A 21,388-nucleotide genomic window follows, 5' to 3' on the forward strand; every position below is an offset into this window, starting at 1 on the left:
GTACTTGTGCAAAGCACTGCACATAATCTATGGAGTTATACAAGTAGAAACAGGAAATCTAATCCTCTATACTGACACTGTTGCCTTGGTCTCTTCCAGGTTTAATCACACTGAAGAAAAGTGCAATGTTGTATCTTTAAGGACTGACTGCTCCATTAAGTGTAACATTTTAAGCAAGAGAAATGTTCTCACACAATGGAAAGACACATAATGTCAGTCCATGCACGAATCAGAGAAATTGTTCTCTGGCTTTAGTGACAGCAGAGACAAAAGGCTCTGTCTCCTGCACTGTGGCAGCAATATCTGGGTGGCTGCCTTCAAATTCCTCCCCTTGAGGCCTCTCCCTGTCCCAAAATCAGGAGAAAGAACATTGTTTCCCACGCCTCAGGTAGAACCAAGATGGGCCAAAGCAGCCCAAAGCAGGCTGGGGGGTGTGATGGATGGGAGTTTTACCATGACAGTTTAAAAGTATGGATTGGGTTTGTCACAGGGAGATTTGCTGTCAGAATAATGCATCTCGTGGGGCTTTAGTGGCTGATCAGAGAATTATTTTGCAACTTGCCTGGTTTCCCCTCTTGCCTCAGAGGTTTTTTATAAAATGAAGCTAATAATTCATAGAATAAAGGGCCCAGAACATCCAAACAAATTGCTCCACAGAACAGTCCCTCAGGTTACCAAGTACCAACCCAAAGCAGAGCAAAGGCTGAACTCTCAGCTTACAGAAACCCACTCCAATCCTGCCTTGCACTGCAGCAGCTTTGGGTTCATCCTGCCTTGCAGAGCTCTCCCAACTCCACCACCAGTGGTCCTTTTTGGGATTCTCCTCCCATTGAAGCACAAATGGACAATGAAGAAATGAAGTTGGTATCAGATGTTGTTCTTCCCAGCTCACAGCACGCCCAGAGCCTCCTCCCCTTGCTCTCCAGCCTCCCTTTTAATGCACACTGGGAACTGCTGAGAACTGGGCACGACTCTCCAGAGCCAAGAGATCCTCAGTAATCTTTGAGGAAAACTTGTAAGTCTCAGAACTGTCAGAAGACATAAAAAAATGAGCTCATTTCAAATGTGCCTCGATCTGCAGCTCAGCAAGACTGAAGTTTTTACAAAACAAGCAACTCCAAAAGCAGAAATCAGAGTTGAAGACAACCATCTTTGTACCTTTGCACTGCAAATTTAGTTTCTAGCCTGGCTTTGGGAATAGAGAGGCTCTTTGGGAATGGCCAGTCTGTGAAGCTTTGTGCCCCTGGTTTGGCACTGACACATCTGGGCACAGAGGGATGGGACAGGAGGTGAGTGAACCATTTCTCTGTCACTGAGTCAGCTCCACTAAAGGAAAGGTCAGGCAGGAGGTCACCCCGGAGCTGAGATATGGGCCCATTAACCAAACCTGTGCTTTATCCAGCAGCACATTCGATATTCTGGGAGTATTTAGCACAGTGAAATTTCTGCCTGAAGTGATTGTAACTAATATTTTCTGCGCCCTTTTGTCATGAAAATATTGTTATGTTCAGGTGTTTGCCTCCATGACTAAAGGTCAAGGGTTCTGGGCTTATGCCAGAATGATTTATGCAGTATTTCAAGAGATATTGCAATATATCTGTATATTTAATTACAAATGTGTACAAGAAAGCAATAAGGAACCAGTGGGCATTTAATAACTGAGTTAGAGCATTTTGTCTTTTTGAATCCAAGGACCTTCAAACTCTTTACCAAACAGAGGAGCTGTGGCTGCCCCATCCCTGGAAGTGTTCAAGGCCAGGTTGGAGCCACCTGGTCTAGTGGAAGGTGTCCCTGGGGTTGGAATGAGATGGGTTTTAAGGTTCTTCCAACTCAAACCATTCTGGGATATTATGACTCTTTACAAACCCTGATTTCTTGCCTATAGTGGGTTTTGGATCAGCCCTTCCCTCCCAAATAAAGAGCCAGATCTCTTTTCCCCAAAGCTCCTTCTTTGCACTGTGGGCGTAAATCACATTTTACTTTCTCCATGTGGGGAGCTGCAAACAACTCCAGTGCCTTTGGGGTGGGTGTGGAAAAAGAAGTATGGCTGATTCTGAATAAAAGTTACTGTCAGATCAACCTGGATAGCAGAGATAATGAGGGTGATCACATGGTTTAATCATCGTTCCGTATCAGCTCCGCATGACTCAGTCAAATAAATGTTAGGTAACTCAAATTATCTCCTCACTTTTCACTCCCCCTTTTCAGTACCCACAACGTTTGTTTCAGTGACTTTAAAATAGGTGTAAACCTAACAGAGGGCAAACTTTTCACGAAGAGGGGATCTGAAAATTAAGCTATGAAAAGAGATTTCTAAAGGCAAGAAATAGTGGTAAGGTCACAAAAATCACATGTGCCTTTGAAAATTGCTATCAAGGCTGTTCCCAGCTGCCTGAATTGGCTTCTTTTAACTTCACAGGGTCTCTCTGAGTGCTGAAGCACGTGATTTTTTCAATTCTACTCCCAGCAGCATGGGAGGTGAAAGACCATGAATACTGAAAAATTACTTTGATATATTATAAAAGGTCTTGTAATGAGTGATGTGGCATTTTCATTAAAAAAAAAAAAATCACAAAAGCTCATATCAAAACCAACAAGAAGCCTTATGTAGGCAGCCTTGAGCTTCGGTTTGAAATCTTGATATGGATCCAAATTATGCTGCTTAGCTTATCCTGAAAGAAAAAATAAACAGTGTGAGATCCCAACCTGTTACAGTAAAGCAGCATTTGAGGTTTCCTTGATTTGTTCAGTATCTCGGTTCGGTGTTAATTTATAATTAATTGCATTTTCTCCACAGCTCTGGTTTCTTTTGCACCGTCCCTGCCTCTCCTGAGCAGACTGAGAGCTCACCCAGGTGATGTTCCTTGAAGCCTGAACTCCCAGAAGCACAGAACTGCCTCAGAACCTCAGAACTTCTTCTCATCCCATCTCTTGTCCGGATGAAGACAAGGTAGGAAACACGAACCTTTTGAGGTACAGCAAAAGTAGAAGAAAGGAAACAACGTCATTATATTAATTTAGTTTCAAACCCATTTAAAAGGGTCTTGACTCAGGAATTTTCAGTGTTTGAGTTTGTAATTCTGCCTTTTGCCTCCACACCAAGTCCTACACTGTGGGTTTAAACTGAATTGGATTTAAGGTCAGTTTTAATTTAGGGCAGCCTGCCCAGGTTCCTTTCCCCTCTGCTGACAGACTTGGCAATGCTTTAGCAGGGCCTTGAGAGTATTTCAGCCTCAGCAGCAAAGAGCCCTCACACAAAGCACTTTATTTCTCCCCAGAACAAATAAACAGGGAGTAAACACCCCTGCTCTCTCTCTCTCACACACACACAGAGCATTTCCTTGTGATTCTCTTCTCCCTTTGTACCCTTCCTACAGCCCAGGTAGGACTTGAGCTTTATGGAAATGGTATGAAAAAGCAAAGCTGCATTTTTGCAACAATAAGCACTCAGAAGATGACTTAAAGGCAAAAATAAACCATTTTTTTTGCATGTGCACATGGACAGCTTGTGGACTCCATCCAGTTCAGCTGTGTTTGAGTATCCCAGTATGAACGTGACTGTGCTCTGTTCAAAATGTAGTGAAATCCCTGGTAGAAGAGATTGTAGTGGCAGACTGTAGAGGTTTGATTTTCCTTTTTTTTTGATCTTGAAGAATGCGCTTTCTTGGGTTACACATTAAACTGTCAGGAGGCAAAACCAACACTTGGGGTTTTACATGGAGCTTGAAAGGTTGCTCCACAAAGTGTGGCCATACAGAGCTTCTCCCATAAATCCTCGAGTTGTTTTCCTTATCTAAGCAAGCTATGTATAAATATTAACATATTATTCATGGGTAAATAACTCCACGCCACTCCTTGCTAATGCTGTTGCTGCCTGAAAAAGGATTCTTGGTTCAGATGAGAATGACAGTCCCTTTGTGGGGCCTCAACTGTGTTTCAGGTTAAAAGAATCAAAAAAAAAACCACTGGAAAAAACCCCAAAACAGAAAAAAAAAAGGGTAATGGTGCTTCTTAATTAAGTAAACCTCAAAAATGAAGAAGTAAGCAGCCTTTAACTGTTGGTTTTAGTGTAGGGGAGCCACCACCACATAAAAACTAGTGGCTAAACTCTGTAGTAGCTGCAATTAGTAAACTCCCACTTGAGCTGGGTGAGGTAGGGCTGAGATCCAGAGGATCTGTTCCCTGGGGTGTGCACGGAAGGATGTCAGGAGCAGCCTCGAGCCCTGCCCAGGTTCAGCACAAATGTTAGACCAAGCAGATGATCTCAGACACAGAGCCTGAGCCTGATCAGGGTCTCCCTGCAGTGTTGGGGGTTCAATTCCAGCACGTTGGCCAGGGTGGTTTCTCTTTCCCAAGACTGGAGCACGATGGTGGAATTTTCCCCTCCAGTACAGGTGAATTTCTCTCATCAAAATCTTCCTTGGGAATCTCCCTTGTGCACAAGGAAAAGTGTATTCTCCCTGCAGAGGGCTGGACATGCCAGCACTTGTGGACAAGAGGCCATTGCAAGTGGAACATGTGAAAACAGGGGCCTATTCATAAAAATAATATATTTATATTTACTCGTTAAAAAGCCTTTGCTCAGGACCTTTTTTAAAGTTCAGCTGGATATAAAATGCCCACTTCAAAAGCCAAAATGAAGACTTTAACAGATGTACCCTGGCAAAGAAAAGGGCGCAGACACAACAAGGAATTCAGAATGGACAGTCAGTCGGGTATGGACGCAGGAATCTCAAATAAAACGCTTGTGGCCGGGAGCTGGAGTTTTTGTGTTACCTGTAATGAGCCTCTGTTTCTGGGGCCTGGCTAATTCCTTAATTTTTTTTTTCTGACTGCAGCTTTTTGGTGCCTTTTTGTACTGCAGGAGACAACCAGTGTAACTTCAGCTGGATGTCAGTCTTGCAACCAGGGGAGGGAAATGTCTTGTGAGGAGAACCTTCACAAAACCCGAGAGTTTGGATTTTGTTTGAACAACAAGGCACACTTTAAAACCCGCAGAATTTCAGGTGGCAAGGCCTGGAACAGGCAAGTGTTTGTGCTCTGAGCAACAACCTGAGAGCAGCTACTGGTATGCAAAGTCTCAGCAGCGCTGAGCTTTTGCAGGTGCTGCCTCCTCACAGCCCCCGGGGCTGAAAATCCTCCCCTCCATCCCCTGGGATATTGGCCTGGCCCGGTGGTGTCTCTCCCAGTGACAGTTTTATCTCCAGCTTAATTGAAAGCACATTGATTTCAGGCTGTTCACAGGTTTGTAAAGATTAGGTCAGGCCTTATCCAAGGGCCTAGCCCTCGAGAGGCTTTTGTGTCCCCACGTGTCCTCTGAGATCCGAGCAGGGGAAGGTGCTGTGGTGTCCCCAGCAAGATGCTTTGTGGCCTCTCATGAAATTAAGAAGCCAAACCAAGGAACTGCCCTCCAGATTATTGGCTGCCCTCTCCTGTCGTTCGCTGGACAGGCGTAAACCACGCCAAGAGTTATCACAGGAGGTCTGTTAAGATTTCAAAGACGAACAGGGAAAACCAGAATTAGGGCTGACGTTTCCAAAGTGCCCCAAAGGTGTGTGTGCTTGAAGAGGCCTGTGAGGCCCCTGCCCAGCAGGATGTCCTGTGCTGTTGAAGCAGAGCTTCCCCTGCAGCTGTGTGTGTGCCCTGACCCCAGGGGAGCCGCCGGGCCCCCCGAGAGCTCGGGGGACACCACAAACAGGCACCTTCTTGGCTGAGGCTGCCTCACATCACAGGGGAACAACGTGACAGAGAGGGCAAAGCTCTGGTTTCCCAGGAGATCACTCATTGCCCCGACCACAACACTGCCCTCTCCCGCCCCGTATGGCCACCAAGACCTGTAAAGTTCATAAAAGAAGTAATGAGGGGAGCAATCATGCAGGCAATATGTTTTCAGTAGACAATTTGGGTTCCTCTTTAGCTCTGTCCTGTGATCCTGGCTCAGCCCAGAATGGCCAGTGAAGGCCGTTTGTAAATGTAACTCAGGAGCAGAGAGGTCCTGGAGTGCAGGAATGGCCTGTCCATGGCTCTCCAGGGAGGTCAACTCCAGTTTAGGAGCACCTGCACAAATAACTGCCAAAAACTGGGAGAGTATATTAGGAGGATCACTCTGGACATGCTGCTGCCTCATATTTTTTCCTCAGGCAATGGGTGCTGCCACAGTCACAGAAAGGATTCTGGCTTAACTACACCTTTGGTTAGAGGTGACTGTGTGATTTTTGCACTACTGAGCCTCTTGGAACACAAGCCTGGGTGTATGGAGCATTAGGAATTTTCAACAAGGCAACATTTTAATGTATGTTCATGTTTTCTCATCTGTGGAGAAGAATAATTGCTGTACCCTGCAAGGATTTGGGTATTCCACAGTGCTGACATTAAAGCTGAAGACATAAACTTGCAATGACCTTGCTTTTCTCATGACTCACACCACAGGTTATTTTTCTGTAGGTTTATTCTGAGTGATTAAGGTAGGTTTGCTTGCATATAAATGCTGTTCTACATATATATATACTTATGTATATATTACCTTCACCAAGGAAAGCTCCCACACTGTCCCTTATTTATGCATATTATACATGACATAGGCTCAAATGTCACAGCCTTTATTTATAAGGTAAGGTATAAATATAACCCAATTTAAAACTCGCTCCTCGTTTTCACTACTGCCCATCTCATGCTTCAGTGGGGCTGCTGCTTAGGGAACATGGAGCAAGTGGAGTTGAGAAGATAAATCCCTATTTGCTGTGAACTCCACAGGTTGTCCACCTGCTTCTCTTGGTCAGTGCCGTTGTAAAATTCCCTTCCACACACAGGTAATGACCAGGTAGGGAATTATACTTAATATTTGAGTCAGGGAAAGAGAGATGGGGGCAGCACATCAGAAGCTGGTTCTCAACCACTCCCTGATTTTCAAACTAGCCACAATTACATGTTCAGGCAGCCTGGGAGCTGTTTCAGCAGGCACCAGGCTCCCCTAAGAACTGGGAACAGCTCTGGCCACACTCCCTCCATCCTGCCAGTCCCAGCACGTCCCTGCACCAGGGATGTCGGGGAGGGAGGTTTGTGTCTGCCCAAAAATCCCTTGCTCCCTTCTCGCTACTTGAAGGGATATAAAGGGAACATGGAAGCTGTTCTTCAGTCTCTGAAGCTGTTAAAAACATTTCTGATCAAGGTACAAATGAGCTCCAGCGAACACCTCCTTGTTTCTCATGCTAATTTTGTATTGTTGCTGAAGCAGAGCCCAATTTTTTTCTCTCTGTGAAAGTAAAATTGAAATTCCGCTCCTATTCATTAATCCTATTAAGAAACAAGGTATGCAGATGTTATTTTTTGGTAATTTTAAGGTGTAAGTGTATTTGTAAGAAGTTATGAAAAGTAGCTGTAAAAGGGGTTTGGGTTTTTTTCTTGAAATATATGGTTTTCTCACATTATTGCAGACTACATATATCTTTATTTTTCAGCAAGAGTAAACTGTGATAAGTCCCTGAACCCCTACTATGCCACAAACAAGCAAAGATAATGACTTTCAAAAAGTTAAGAACAAATTGTATCACAAATAATGACAAAAAAGAAGAAGCATAAACTTCTCCTGCCTGGTGGTGCCTTTCAAGGCCTCAGACATTTTGTAAACCAGCAAATGGATCCAGACCACGCAGAACTGGGACGGTCCTGCTTTTCCTGTCTGTTAATTTTTCCACTGTGAGAGTGTCCAAAACTCTCTGAAATAAAGGATTACTGTCTAGGGGTTCAGAAAGTCACATTTTCACAGAAAAGGGTTCATTCTTACAGGTAACCCAGCAGGCACCCGAGCTGCTCCATGAAATGTCACGGCCTTAAACCTAAAAATTTATCCGACATCCCAACCCCAGATGCTTGTTTTCAGGAGTGTTTTTGGTGCTGCTGTGGCCCAGAGTTTACATCAGTGGTTTAACTGCCTCGTTTATGAGATTGTAAGCAAGTGAGACCCAGTTTGGTTTAGTGTTTAGCAAATGATATTCACCCTTTTGCCACTAAATCACTGTACAAACCACTCAGCTCTTCCCCTTATTCAAATTTACCCAGTCAATCAATCACTTGTGGTATGACTGTGAGGAGTGAAGATCTGCCCATGAACACCTACAGAACATTCTGGAAGCCCTGCTGAACTGAGGTCACAGCATGCACTCTGAGTGGAGCAGTGAGATTTGAGCATTATGGAAAACTTTCCGGGTGAAAAAAAGCATGGAATGGTCCCTCTGATTTCTCATCCAGAAAAGATGGATCTAGAAAAAAATGTTGGTCTCCAACAGAGATCTTCTCTGAGGTAGAATGGACCTACCAGGTCTGAGGCAGGTCCTTCAGGCCTGGTCTTCTTCTGGGCTTCTTTTAGTTGCAAAATGTGCTGGGCCGAGAATTAAGAAAATAGAAAAAGGTTCTTTTACTTTACCACATTTAAAAATGTAATAAGTAGGTAATTCTATGTTAAAAAAATGTATTTACCTTCCCTGTCTGTGTTTCACATCTTCAAGATATTCTCCAAAGCTGTGAAAAACAATTTTTAAATAAGAGCTCAGATTCTTAAATGATCAAAACTATCAGAAACTTGGCCTTTTCAGAAAACCTCAAAATATGCAGCAAGTCAACAGCACTAGAAAGTCAGTAGTTCAAGGCACCTGCTTTTAGTGTAAATTGTGTCAACACTTTTTTTGCATTGTTGTAGAGGTATTGAGGAACTGTTTCCTCAATGTTGGGATCATCTACAGGGGTTCCACATCTTTGTACTTCAGGCCTCTCAACCGAAGCAGCCAAAAACTGGGTCAGGGCAACGGTCCAAAATTTCAGTGGTGAGCCTCCAAAATTCAAGACACTCTGGGAATGCATGTTGGGGAATAATATGAGAATGCTGGAGAGAAAAAAAAATAAAGAGAAGGGCGTATTTCAGTTGCCTTAAATTTATTGATATTTCAAAAATTGGTACAAAAATTTTATTCCAATTTGGAATAAAACAGGCTGTTTGTTTGAAATCCCAGTGAGAGCCAAGCTGGTTGCCTCAGAGCCTCAGACACTGATCCAATAGGTTCCTAGCTTGCCACAAGGCAATCTGTACGGCTGGCTGCTCCCAATGCTCCCAATCCACAGGTATGGGAAGCCTTTGGATCCCAGCTTTTGAGGAGTCTCCCTGCTGGGTTGCACTGGAACCTGGAATATGGGAATGTGGGTTGGCAGGAACCTGCGTGTCTGGGAGCTGCCGAGCAGCCCCGAAGGCCTCTCAAATTTGCACTCACCATCATCCCTTCTGATAGGATGGAGAAAATTGGGAAGCATACCTCAGCTTGGAATCTCAGAATTCGGGAGCCAGGTCCCAACAAAACTTTCATGCTGTTGTTCCTGGGCAGCAGTTGAAAGGAGCTGAGAAGCAGCTGGAGTTGAGAAATGGGAACCAGCCTTGCCAGAGGCACCTGGGCACTCTGCAGGTGGCCCTCAGCCTCCTTGCTGCTTGCTCAGCACCATTTTGGGGTGGTTTATCAGAGAACTGGTGCCCTGAGGAGTTAAAGTTCATATTCATAAGTTTTTTAAGACCTGTGCTCATTTTTAGCGTGGAGGGGGTGATGCTTGAGAATGTGACAGCCCAGTCTGCCCAGAGCTGGAAAGTTAGAAACTGGAAATGTACCTGGATGCCACCCTGAGTCAGCCCAAACCAGAAGCATCTCTACCAAACACCTAGATCTGAACAAACTGCCGTGCTCTGACAAAAATATTCCGTCTGAGAATTTCTGACCGGGTCTGGTGGTAAACATCTCCAGGGTGTCATTTGTGCCTGATACAGGGCAGAAATTATTCGGGTACCTGGTGCCCGGCGTGGAAAGATGAGGGAATGGAATAGTAAATTAAAGGGGCTGAAACAAAAAGCTGCCGATTGTCTGAGCGCCACTGGGCAGGCTGTGTGCAGGTATCTGTGTGGGAATGCACTTTTCCACGGAGGAAACAGCCGTGGCGGGGGCTGCGCCCACCCCGCCCTGGCAGTGACCGTCCGCCGGCGGGACCTGACGTTTATTTTTGGCGCTTCCCCCTCGGTGGGATTTTTCCGGGCAGCTGCTCCTCGTCCCGCTCCGGGGCTTTCCCGGCCGCGCTGACCCTTCCCTGCGAGCCCCCGAGCCCGAGGAGCGCGAACCCCCCTCAGGGGCGCGGGGCCCCCGCGGGGATGGAGCGCGGCGGAGTTCCCGGCGGGCCGGCCGCCTCCGCGCCCTCCCTCCCTCCTCCCTCCTCCTCCCATCCCTCCCTCTCTCCCTCCCTCTCTGCCTCCCTCGGCGGCGCGTTTGGGAGGGAAGGAGGGGGTGGAAGCCGGGCCGGGGCGGCCAGCAGGCAATTTGCATGAGAGACAGACTGGGAATGAGCTGGAGTGGGCGCCTCTCCGCGCACACAGAGCGGGGCAGGAGGGGGAGGAGGAGGGAGCAGCCGCCGCCGCCGCCGCCGGGGAGAGGCGGCGAACTCCGGGCAAAGTTTGGAGCCGCGGGCCCGCGGCGCTGAGGGGGCGGCGGGGCGGGCGAGCTCCGCGCCGGGCCGGGCCGGGCCAGCGCCGCCCGGGGCCGGGCTTTGCGCAGGAGGGAGCCGAGCGCGGGGCCGGCGGGCGCTGCCGGCGGCGCCAGCATGTCCTCCATCCTGCCCTTCACCCCTCCCATCGTCAAGCGGCTCCTGGGCTGGAAGAAAGGCGAGCAGAACGGGCAGGAGGAGAAATGGTGCGAGAAGGCGGTGAAGAGCCTGGTGAAGAAGCTGAAGAAGACGGGGCAGCTGGACGAGCTGGAGAAGGCGATCACCACGCAGAACATCAACACCAAGTGCATCACCATCCCCAGGTACCGAGCAGGGCGGCCCCGCCCGGGGGTCCCGGCGGGTCCCGGCGCAGCCCCGGGGGACCCTCGTGCTCCGGCACAGCCCGGGCAGGGTCGTGTCGCTCCCCGGCCCCGCTGCCCTCCCTGCCGCTTTAGCTCTCCCCTGAGCGCTCGGTGCACACCTAACACCCCCTAAAAAATAAACCCACCGGCTGCAGAATTGAATTACTGTCTAGTAACAAGAGCGGGGAACGCAGGGGAGAAAATATGTCTCCAGCCGAGATGAAAAAAAAGTTGGGAGCGCAGTGTGTGATACGCTCACCGCGGGCACTCTCATTGTCAAAACTTTCAGCGCGTTCTCAAGTGCTGTTGCATTAAGAATTTTTCTTTTTTTTTTTTTTTTTTTTTCCTGATTGCTGTATCAGGAAAGCGGTTTTGTTTGGGTTGCGTGGCTTCTTGCGTATTATCGAGCCAGATCCTCCTCCGAAGAGGTGATTTAGAGCCCTGCTTCGCTTATGTTTTCAAATTACTTTTTAACTCGGGAATGCAAATGGCAGAGCTGAAGGGGATTGTTTGGAGTGCAAAAAAAACCAACCAAACAAACCAAACCAAAACAAAACCAAAAAATACTCCACCACGTGAGGGCGAATATAACTGATTTCTCTCCCCACTTTTTGAATTAACATAGGTTTTATTTTTAGCCTCCATTCTGAGCTCAACCCATAAATCATAAAGGACGTGTGTATAACTATCCCATCTAAGAATAATTTTCCAAGTAACTTTCAAATGGCTGCCCACAAGTGGTGTTTTATTGCTGCAGATTGTTGATTTCTGTGAGCTCAGCCAGATGACTGCTGGGTCTGTTCCTGATTGTTGTTGGAGAGTACTTTTTTTTTTTTTTTTTTAAACAAAGGCCAAAGTTCATCCCAAATATTTGAATGCTGCATAATTGTGTGCTTCTGCGTGAGAAGATATCTGTGTGTGTGTGTATTCATGCTTCTCTCTGGCGCAAACAAATGTATGCTTTCTTGGTTGTCAGAATGATTTAATATGCAGGAGCTGATACAAAGCAGCATCTGTTGCATGAAAAAGTGAAGCAGGCAGCTTAGAAATGTGGATGTTTGGAACTCCTCAAATTTTCTTCCAACAACTGAAGTGGTTTTTTTTTTTTTAAAGGAAAAATAAAAAGTCTCCTTATCTTTTTGATGGTGAATGACTGTGGTAAGATTTTGGCCAGTAATGCAAATCCAGCTCTCAGCCTTTGTTAGAGTTGCTCAGGCTTTTCGCCTACTTGAAGCAGAAATCAAAACCTGTGGAGCCCCCGCACAACACAAATGCCTTAAAACCTATATTTTAAAATTCTTGGTAAGCAGAGTGCTTTCCACATAGATAATTCCTTGTTTAAACCACTTCCCTGAAACGCTTACCATTTCAAAAGGAGAAAATTGCTTGAGCAGCCCTGCTGCTGTGACCTGGGTATTGTGTGTGGCTGCTGCTGACCCGTTAGGGAGCAGGGCACGAAGCCTCTTGGAGCTTCTGTTACTGGGAACAAGGTGCTTTAGGTAAGGGAGGATATTTTATGATTTAAAGGAAGCAAAGAGTTGTGTTAAATACGTTGCTTTAATTAAAAAAAAAAATTTAAAGGTTAAAAATAAATAACAACACAAACAGATATCGCAAGTCATGAATACTCTCACCTGCAGAGATTGTCCTGGTTGCTCTTGCTGAATGTCTCTCTCTCCCAGACCTTGTTCTGTTGATGAAAATCTGTGCAGAAATAAAAACATTTCGTGTTCTTTTATGACACAGAGCCCTGGATCCTGCAGATCTTAAACCTTGGTATGGGGGAAGCATCAGCCTGTTTTGGTGGGAGCTCCTTATGCCTCGGCACAAGTTTTTAAGCACAACTTCATATGTGCTTTTATTATTGTTTAGTCTGTATGTCACAGAGATCCAAATGAGCCTGGTGAGGTTAGTCTGTGCTGAGGTGTTCATATCTATATATCAGGGATTGGGGAATGGTGTGGAAATGTGGAACAGCCTGTCTGGAAGTCAGTGGCAGAGCTGGAGCTCTGGCCAGGCCTTGTAACTTTAAGAGCTGTGCCTTCTCCTCTGGACTGCACTGCTTGTCCTAATGTATCTGTGAATCTGATTACTGTGTCATTTGAAATTAGTGTTTGCAAGTCAATTTTAGTGTGCTTTTAGTTTGCTGTTTGTTTGCTCATTTTATTTAATAATTCTACATGGCATTTTACTATTTACTCAAATAAGTACGTTGGGAGGGGGGAAAAAAGGGGAAAAACCATCATTAAGGATTAGCTCATGTTGTGCATTGTCTGTAATGCATCAGTAGACTGAATTACAGTGGAGCCATGCCAGTGATGACTCTGGCCCAGCAGGAGTAGGGTAAGTCCAAAATTAGCTGTTGTGTCCATGAGACGAAGCAAGTTTCAGATGTAAAAGTGCTTGAGCTTTGCAGAAACACTGCTCCTGGGAATAAGGGCTACCCAGCAAATACCTGTGGTGATCAGGTGGGGTTGTTTCAAGAAAGAACAAGAAAAAAGAATAATTTTTGTTGTCGGGCTAAGGAATTAGAATATCAAATTTATTCTTGCTGTCGTTTTTATCTACTGGACACCACAGGCCCCAGGTTTTCCATTGGAAGAGCCTGTGGCAAACTGCAAAAGGCTGGAGAGGCCTTCAAGGATTTCAGTGTGACACTCTCTTGGCAGGAGTTTTCCTTCTTGTTTTTACTGCTGGAGGAGGAAGTAATTTCCACCTGAAAAACTTGCCGGTCTCAGACCATCTGATGGTTTCTTGTGCTGCAGTTGGTGGTGCTGGGCAGGATGGCTCCTGCAGAGGACCTTCCTTCCATCCTCAGCTGGGACACAACTGCCAAAGGGTCCTTCAGACCTCTGTGCTCTGAGCTGGTGGGCTTTGGTGTCAACCTAGTGAGTCATAGTCAGCTGGGTCTGCCTGGCAATAAGATACTTTTTCATACTTTATTGGGTGATAAAGTTGAAAACACTCATTCTTCTGCCCATTAAAATACATCCTTTGTAGCAGTTGCATCAACCTTGAAAGCTCAGCTTTCAGGATTTTTATCACATTTCCTGTGCCCTGGCAGCATTTTGCCCTAGAAATGAAATGTGCAAGTCTGAATTATGGTGAGTGTTTCATTCAACCTGTACTGCAGAAACCAAAACATGTGATGGGCACTCAGTAATTTCTAAAAGCTGTGCAGTGTCCATAGTCTTGCTGATATGGGATGAGACAGTAAATGCTTTGCTTTGAGAACTTTATTGGCGTGCTACACATATGAAGACATAAATCTCACGATATTTTGTAATATATTTTCATTTGCATATTTTTCTTTTGAACTTATTACTGTCTTTATTTGTTTTGGTATCACCAGTGGTTTTAGGGGAGCCAGGATTCTTGTATGTAAGAAGCACCTTCTTTTAAGTGGTGGGGTTTTTTTTAATTTAGAAAATAGTCTGGAGGAGAGGTGGGTGTTATTTCTTGTGGAACTCATCTGATAAGGAGAGAATGTACCAATTGAAATGGAAACAGGGTACATTTGCTTCTTAAAAGTGGCTGAACAGGGTAAGTGTTCCTTAAATGATTTACATTTTGGTGGGGAAAACCAGGGATAATACACAAGGAACATAATACAAAAGGATGACAATACACAAGGATAATATATAAAGATTTTAAGAACATCTTGGCTGTGAGCACAGCTTCTGTTGTGTTGGTAGTTGACCACACAGTATATGCAGGAATTGCTCATATTCTTTGCTTTGCATTGATAACAGGAAATATGAAAATTCTAAGTATATTAAGTGTCAGTGGGTGTCTCCAAGACCCTCAAGTATGTTGTGATTTCACACCATGCTGTGATTTTTTTGGGGTTATTGGATTTGATGATCCTTGTCAGTCCCTTCCAGCTTGGAATATCCTGTGTTTCTGTGCTCTTCTTTTGAGACTGGTGCCCATCTGGTTTTGTTAATAAGCAAAGGGCCAGCCACACTTCTGTGTGTCCATGTGTAAATATATATATATATATATATATATGTTTTTAATGTCCATTTTAAACCACCTTGTTTTCAATTAGGCCTGTCCCTGTATGGGAGGAGCTTTAATATTGCGTGGGCTTGTTTAGGAGTGTCTGCACTGGTGTGGCAGTGGAGCACTGGGGATGGTCACAGTGCAGCCCCTGTGTACACACACACTCTGGCTATCACTGTACTGGTTTGCTCCCTATTTTACTGGTAATTTGACTGCTGCAAACCCGTGTCCACTGACCTCTGTACTGCCCGAGCTTTATGGGCAGGTTTTACAGCCCTGGCCTAACCTTTGTGCTGCCTCAGTCCCCACAGGAGCTGCTTTAGCTGTGGCAGGGATAGCTCAGGGTGCACTGCTCTACAGACCCATTTGTAACCAGCTTTTGTGGCCTTAGCTGGACTTGGCAGGACAGGGCTGAAGGTGAAAACACGGTAAGTGCCCAAAGGCCTCGGCTCAGGTGACTTTTTTGGCTCCTCTTGTCCACCTCAGTGCCCAAAGGCCTCGGCTCAGGTGACTTTTTTGGCTCCTCTTGTCCACCTCAGTGCCCAAAGGCCTCGGCTCAGGTGACTTGGCTGCTCTTGTCCACCTCGTCCTCCCTGCCATGGAACCCCCCTCTCTGGGCGCAGGTTTCTGCTCCTCACAGCCCCTCCAACTCCTTCTCCCCACCCCTGTGTTGGAAATGATGGAACTTTGCTAATAACTTTTCTGATTACGAGCCCCAGAGTCAGTGCCTCAGATGCCGGCACGGATAAGGGGTGTGGGGTTCCCTCGTAGGCCGCACGACGCCATTTCCAAAACCAAAATGCTGCTGTGAGGCTCAAGCAATAAATGTTGGTATAACCAGTCAGGGAGCAACTAACTGCACATTCAGTTATTTCAGCAGAGATGGAGGAACTGGGAGAGGAGGGAAGTGAGGGAAAAATCACAGTTCCTTCCCTCAAAGTAGTTCCTGCTGGAACAGCGCGTCAGACCCAGCCCTTTATTGAGGCATCTCCTCAAATTTGTAATTTCTCTGTCAACAGAGAAATACAGTTCAAACCCACTTGTGTTGGTTTTGAATACAATTTTTTTGGAGTATATTGTTTTTTGAATATATCTTTTGATAAGTATATATTTATCTTTTTACCTGAGATGTGCAGGCCAGCTCACATTTTGCATTAAAACTGGTGGTAGAACTCCTCTCTTGACATGAAAAACAGCACAGCAGCGTTTATACAGAACATTGTGGGCTAAGGGGAAAAGATGTCTTTTGCATTTGTTGAGATGCTTTCAAATATTCATATCTCTGCCTTTTTTCCTTCTCCCCTTTCTCAAGAGACTAAAATAGTCAAAATAGCTTCTGAAAGGGCTCGTGATATTCTCGTTATATTGTATAGTAAGTGCTGGATCTGTGTGAATAAAATATTTAAAATGGTTGCTTAACTCTTATAGTATTAGAAGACCCTGAATATTGCAGTCATTTAAATATAATGAGAAATAAATGCAAAAAATTGATGAAATAAAGAAATACACACTGCACTGGATTATCACATCAGGGATCCAATTAAAATGAGTTCTTCTAATAAATATTGGTTTAATAATGTAAACTTGTGATTGCTATATTATTACAACAAAAATAAAATTAACAAGATTTAATGGACTGAGCAGCCATTAATTTTCACTTGTTAATTTATTAGGAGCTTCTAATGCTGTTAGATGCACGGTAATGCCATTATCCTGCATGAACTACTTGATGAAATAAATAGGGCCAAGCAGTGCTTGAGTTAAATTGAAATCAGATTTTATTCCCAAATTATCTTTTTCTGTTGTTTGGGGTTTTGTTTTTTATTATTACTATTTTTTAGCTTTCCTCTATTGAGTGCAATTAAATTTTCAGGGATGGGATGCAGCACTCTCTTCCAGTAAAGGCTTATGAATAGTCCTAATTAACTTTTGTCCTTGCCTGCCTTGATGTGTTGTGTAAAAAGCCTTTTCCAGTCTCGAGCTGCTTGATTGGCAGTGGAGGGAGAGATGGGAGAGAGGAGAATAAAGCCAGGGCAGAGATTCTTCCCCAGGCACTGCAGTTCCAGCAGGTGGACTCCACCAAGTTCAGCAAATGTTTGCTAATCCCATTTGGACCAAAGACGAGGAAATTGGTAATAAGTGGGCTCCTGTCAGTGATAGTGCAACCCAGGAGACAATAATGTGTGGATTGTTGCAGTTAATACTGGTTTTGAAGGTGTTTTGAAGCCTTTTAGACCTGATCCTGGTTTGTTCACACATCTCTCTTTGCCATTGTTTGGGTGAGCAGGGAAGTTTGGTTGCTCCTGGTATTGTGGCTCTGCACAAACAGAACACAAAGCCACAGCTCTTTCTGTGTTCCTTCAGAAGCAGAGATCCCAAATGTGAGCAGAAATAAACTACTCTGTGCATGATTATTAAAAAAACCCACCAAACAAACCCAAGGGTAACCCTTACCTTCAGAAGAGCCCAACCAGGTAAGAAATAATAAAATGATAACACCCTGCTTTGTAGGGGATCACCCAGGAGTCATCTGAACTCCAGTAGGAAAACTTCATTGTCAGCTAAGGAGCTTGTTAAACCTAATCCAGATTTGTTCATGCAGCAGCAAGGTGGGTTTCTCTGTCCTACGTGGCTGTGTGTGGTACAGGGAGATTTTTGATGTATTGGGAGGAGTTGTTGGTGAACCTCAAGTAAGAACATGCTTAAAAATCCAGGAAGACCTACCTGTTAGAAAAATAACCCGTGTAAGTCTAGGAAAGGTGAATAGGTGATCTTGATAAATTTTATGTGTCACAAGAAACACCTTTCCAGCTCGCTTGCTGCTCAGCACTGAGGTCAGGAGGGCAAAGAAGCTGCAGGTTTCAGGTGGTGCAGCTGTGCTGGGTGTGCCCACCTTGTCCTGGAGCACCTGCACCCTCAGCACAGGTGGGCTCTGAGCCATGGATGGGAGCAGCTGCTTCTCCATCTCCAGAGGAGTATGCACCAGCTTAGGAAAAGGGAGGGTGTGAATCCTGCAGAGAAGATTGCAGGGGATGAGGTGTCAGGAGCTGAGGTGTGAAGAGATTGATCCCTCTCCCTGGGACTCTTGCTTCTTCCAGGCTGCAGGATCCTCAGGAAGGAGCCTCAGAGTCAAGGTAGTGGGTTAAACCATCCTTAGCAAACTTTATAATTTGTGGTTGAAAATGTCAGCAAACTTTTCCTTACAAATGGTGTCATAGGAAAGGCCGGAGTTTATCTCTGAGTTGGTGACGTTCATTAACCGTAACACAACCTCTTCTGAAAAGGAAGTCAGAGCAGAACTTTCCTCCTTTGTGGTGAAGCTGCAGCCAGCACTGGTTGAGTGATGGATGCTGGTACTGACTCTCCTTTTTCACAAAAACAGAGGCGAAACTTTGTCCTTCCTGCTCTTGTTGCTTGAATACGAAAAGAGAAATTCACTTACAAATGTAGAACAGTTAAAGTTCACAAAAATATTGGGCTTAGAGGAAGACGTGTGGCACTGAGAATGCCTCTGTTTCTGTGTTGAATGTGAACCTGTTGTTGCTTTATCTATTTAACAGCTAAAAAATCCCCTTTTCCCCAATTTTCCTTTCCCTCCATAACTGGATTTTCAGTGTTGCTGTGTGGGAAGACAAAGACCCAACTACGAGCACCTTTAGTTTTGTTGTTCTCAGAAAGACCAGATGTGGTTATTTTCATAGGGATACAAAGTCTGTGGTTTCCATAAATATGGAACTTCACAGAAAGGTCCTTTTTATTGTTTGTTGGACAAATTGTTGTTCCCCTTGACTCAGATGCGGGGATGGTTTGTAGCACACGTGTAACAGTATCTGAAAAATTATACCAGTATTTAAAAAGCACTCTTTGTCTAAAAGAAAGGCTAAAAAGCAGCTGGAGTCTGGAATCTTTTCCCACTCTTTTTGCATATGTGTGGTTACATGGATTTCAGTAGATTTACCCCTGATTTCCATGCAAGTGAAAGCAGAGTCAGGCCAGCACAGGAAGGCAGTGAACTGAGAAACAAGGAGAGAGGTGTTTGTAGGTCAAATATTATCCACTTCTCTGTTTTCAAGTCAGGGCTTTTGGGGTTTCTGTGGGTTGTTCTCTGTGGGATTTGAAGCCTTCCCAGCAGAGCCTGTGAGACCTGGGGGCTCCAGTCCCACCAAGACTGGGACTCGTCAGCCCCTGGGCTGGAAATGTGGCAGGAAACCAGGCAGGATTGAGTTGGAAGTTTGATGAAAACAATACTTCTCTGGAAAACATTTCATTTTCAGAGGAGCTCTTGCTCCTGTTTCACTGAGGGTTTTCTGATGGGCACTGATGGAGCTTGGCAGAGACCCTCCACATTTGGAGCTGGTAGTGTCCCCTGATCCTGTGTAGAAGGTGATATTTGACTTTTCTCACTGTGTTGGTTTTGTTCTTATTTTTATTCTTATTTTTATTCTTATTTTTATTCTTATTTTTATTCTTATTTTTATTCTTATTTTTATTCTTATTTTTATTCTTATTTTTATTCTTATTTTTATTCTTATTTTTATTCTTATTTTTATTCTTATTTTTATTCTTATTTTTATTCTTATTTTGTTTTAAGCATTTTAATCATTTGTTTTAAGCATTTTAACCATTGGTGAAACCCTTGTTATAAAGTGCTTTTCCCTGAGCCCCATTCCCAGCTACACAAGCACAGGAAGGAGGAAGGTTTCCTGCATAAAGCCCACCCAAAATTACAGGCCTAGAACTCTGAGGAGCACAAGGTCTGCTAATAACAGCTGTCCTTGCTTTCCCAACAGCAGGAAAGGTCTAGCATAGCTATTGATGTTGGCTTGGAACCTTCAAGCCAAACTCTAGTGGGCTCTGGAGACCCCATGCAGGAGTTTCATGGGCTTAGAATGGTGAAAATCACATATACTTTGGTTAATCTTCCTCCATATCTGCTTCTTGGGCCTAAATTTACCTGATTTACTCAATGTAAGCTTCACCATAAGTCAAAACTGCCCTGTTGGCCTGTTTAATGTTTCTTATGTGTTCTGTTAAAAATTTTCTTTTTTTAAAATTTTTTTAGTGGCCAGTTCTTGCAGAGGGACGACTTAGAACGGTAGAAAGCCCAAACCAGATTTTAAAACCACTGTGGCTGGAGCAAGCTTTACAGAACAACTAAATGCCAAATTTTAAAAAGCAGATAATCACTGTCTGCTTATCAAAGCTAACACAACTTTATAGCTGATTTCTGTCGCCAGCAGGAGTCTCCTGGCAGTCTGCAAACCGTGTTGAGCTTTGCTCTGAATTAGATGCCATAAATAACTTGTGTGTAGGTAGACAACTGATCATTGAAGCTTTTTCCCCAAGCCTGGCTTTGCTTGTTTGGTAGAACTATAGGCTGAAAGTTCACGTATAGAGTTGCAGCTGCCTGTTTGTTTTCCCCCAGTCATAACTGAATAAAGATCTGTTTTCACTTGTGGATTGCTGCATAATGGATGTACACTGTGGTTTAGGGAAGACTGGAAACATCAGGTTTTGCTCCACAACACTGTGTAGCATCGAGCAAAATATTGTATTACTGCTTGTACCTTGCTCTTAACTACCTCCCAAATCCAGAATTTAATTACAGTTGTGAAATCTTGATATTTTTAAAAACCTGGTGCATTACCCTGCTGCTTTCAAAAGCTCTCTGTTGCTGTTCAGCCTCCCTTCCATCCTAAGAAAGCAGTTTTAGTTCTTGCTGGAGACTTTCTTTGAAAACATGCGGGTGCTACGTCAGGGGGGAATATTCGAATTCCACAGATGTTTGGTGGTAAACCTTCCCCGGCTTTGCATATTTTTTATCTATTCATCTCTGTGCTGGTGCCTCCCTTACACACGGAATATTTGGGCTGGTTGATGCACATCACACCCCGGAGTTCTGCTGCCCAGCTCGAGTTTGGAGTCTGTTAGCACAGGTCCAGGGAAAGCTCTGTACATGCAGCCTCATGTTCTTAGTTCAGTAACATTATATAACCATATGTGAATTTAATGCCATCCAAATACAAAATGCTAAATGAAACAAATATGTGGCTGTCAAGCAGTTGTGCTGTCGCTGTTGGACTTTTACAACCACGGCAACAGCAGTTGGAAAAAAAAGGAAATTTCTATACCTGTAACTGTGTCTTTTTGTTTTGTGTTGCTTTAAAACTCCTTTGCATCAGAAGACTTGTGGGGAATTGTTCTGAAAGAGATGACTGAAAACTAATAGCTGGCCATCTGGCTGGAAACAGCATTATTAATTAAGGGTTCTCTTTTAAATCATTTACAAGTTTGAAAGAAATGCTCTTTTCAAAGCTGTTGGAGCAGGTTGAACTTGAAGCCTTGCTGTGGGAAACAGTGTATTTGATGTATCTCCTCACGAAAATTAAGGATGGAGAAGTAACCTTTGTGATGATCATTACTTAGATAAGCTAAAAGCAAAACAGCCTCTGCATCAGCCCTTGTGTGTTTTTAATGGCTACTTTCTTTAAAGGATAACAATTAAGTTCCAATGC

At 44.5% G+C, this 21,388-nt stretch overlaps 1 protein-coding gene across 4 annotated transcripts in view; it reads left to right on the forward strand.

Annotated features, from left to right (window-relative positions):
- The first annotated feature begins 10,215 nt into the window (after nucleotides 1–10,215).
- SMAD3 (SMAD family member 3) overlaps nucleotides 10,216–21,388 on the forward strand; it is a 69,217-nt gene continuing 58,044 nt past the window's right edge. Inside the window, exons 1-2 of one of the 4 annotated variants that reach the window (XM_051796909.1) lie at nucleotides 14,348–15,301; nucleotides 17,385–17,482. Coding sequence is in view for 2 of the 4 variants with exons in the window: in XM_051796908.1 (XP_051652868.1) it covers nucleotides 10,624–10,829 (206 nt within the window). In the remaining 2 variants the exon portion in view is untranslated. Of the gene's footprint in view, nucleotides 10,830–14,347; nucleotides 15,302–17,384; nucleotides 17,483–21,388 lie in introns of those variants that run through there. The other 3 variants (XM_051796908.1, XM_051796907.1, XM_051796910.1) reach the window with 3 other exon arrangements.

This window comes from Manacus candei, unplaced genomic scaffold, assembly GCF_025592945.1.
Source record: "Manacus candei isolate 608988 ecotype Guabito, Panama unplaced genomic scaffold, ASM2559294v1 h1tg000046l, whole genome shotgun sequence".
In the NCBI taxonomy this organism is placed as follows: domain Eukaryota; kingdom Metazoa; phylum Chordata; class Aves; order Passeriformes; family Pipridae; genus Manacus; species Manacus candei.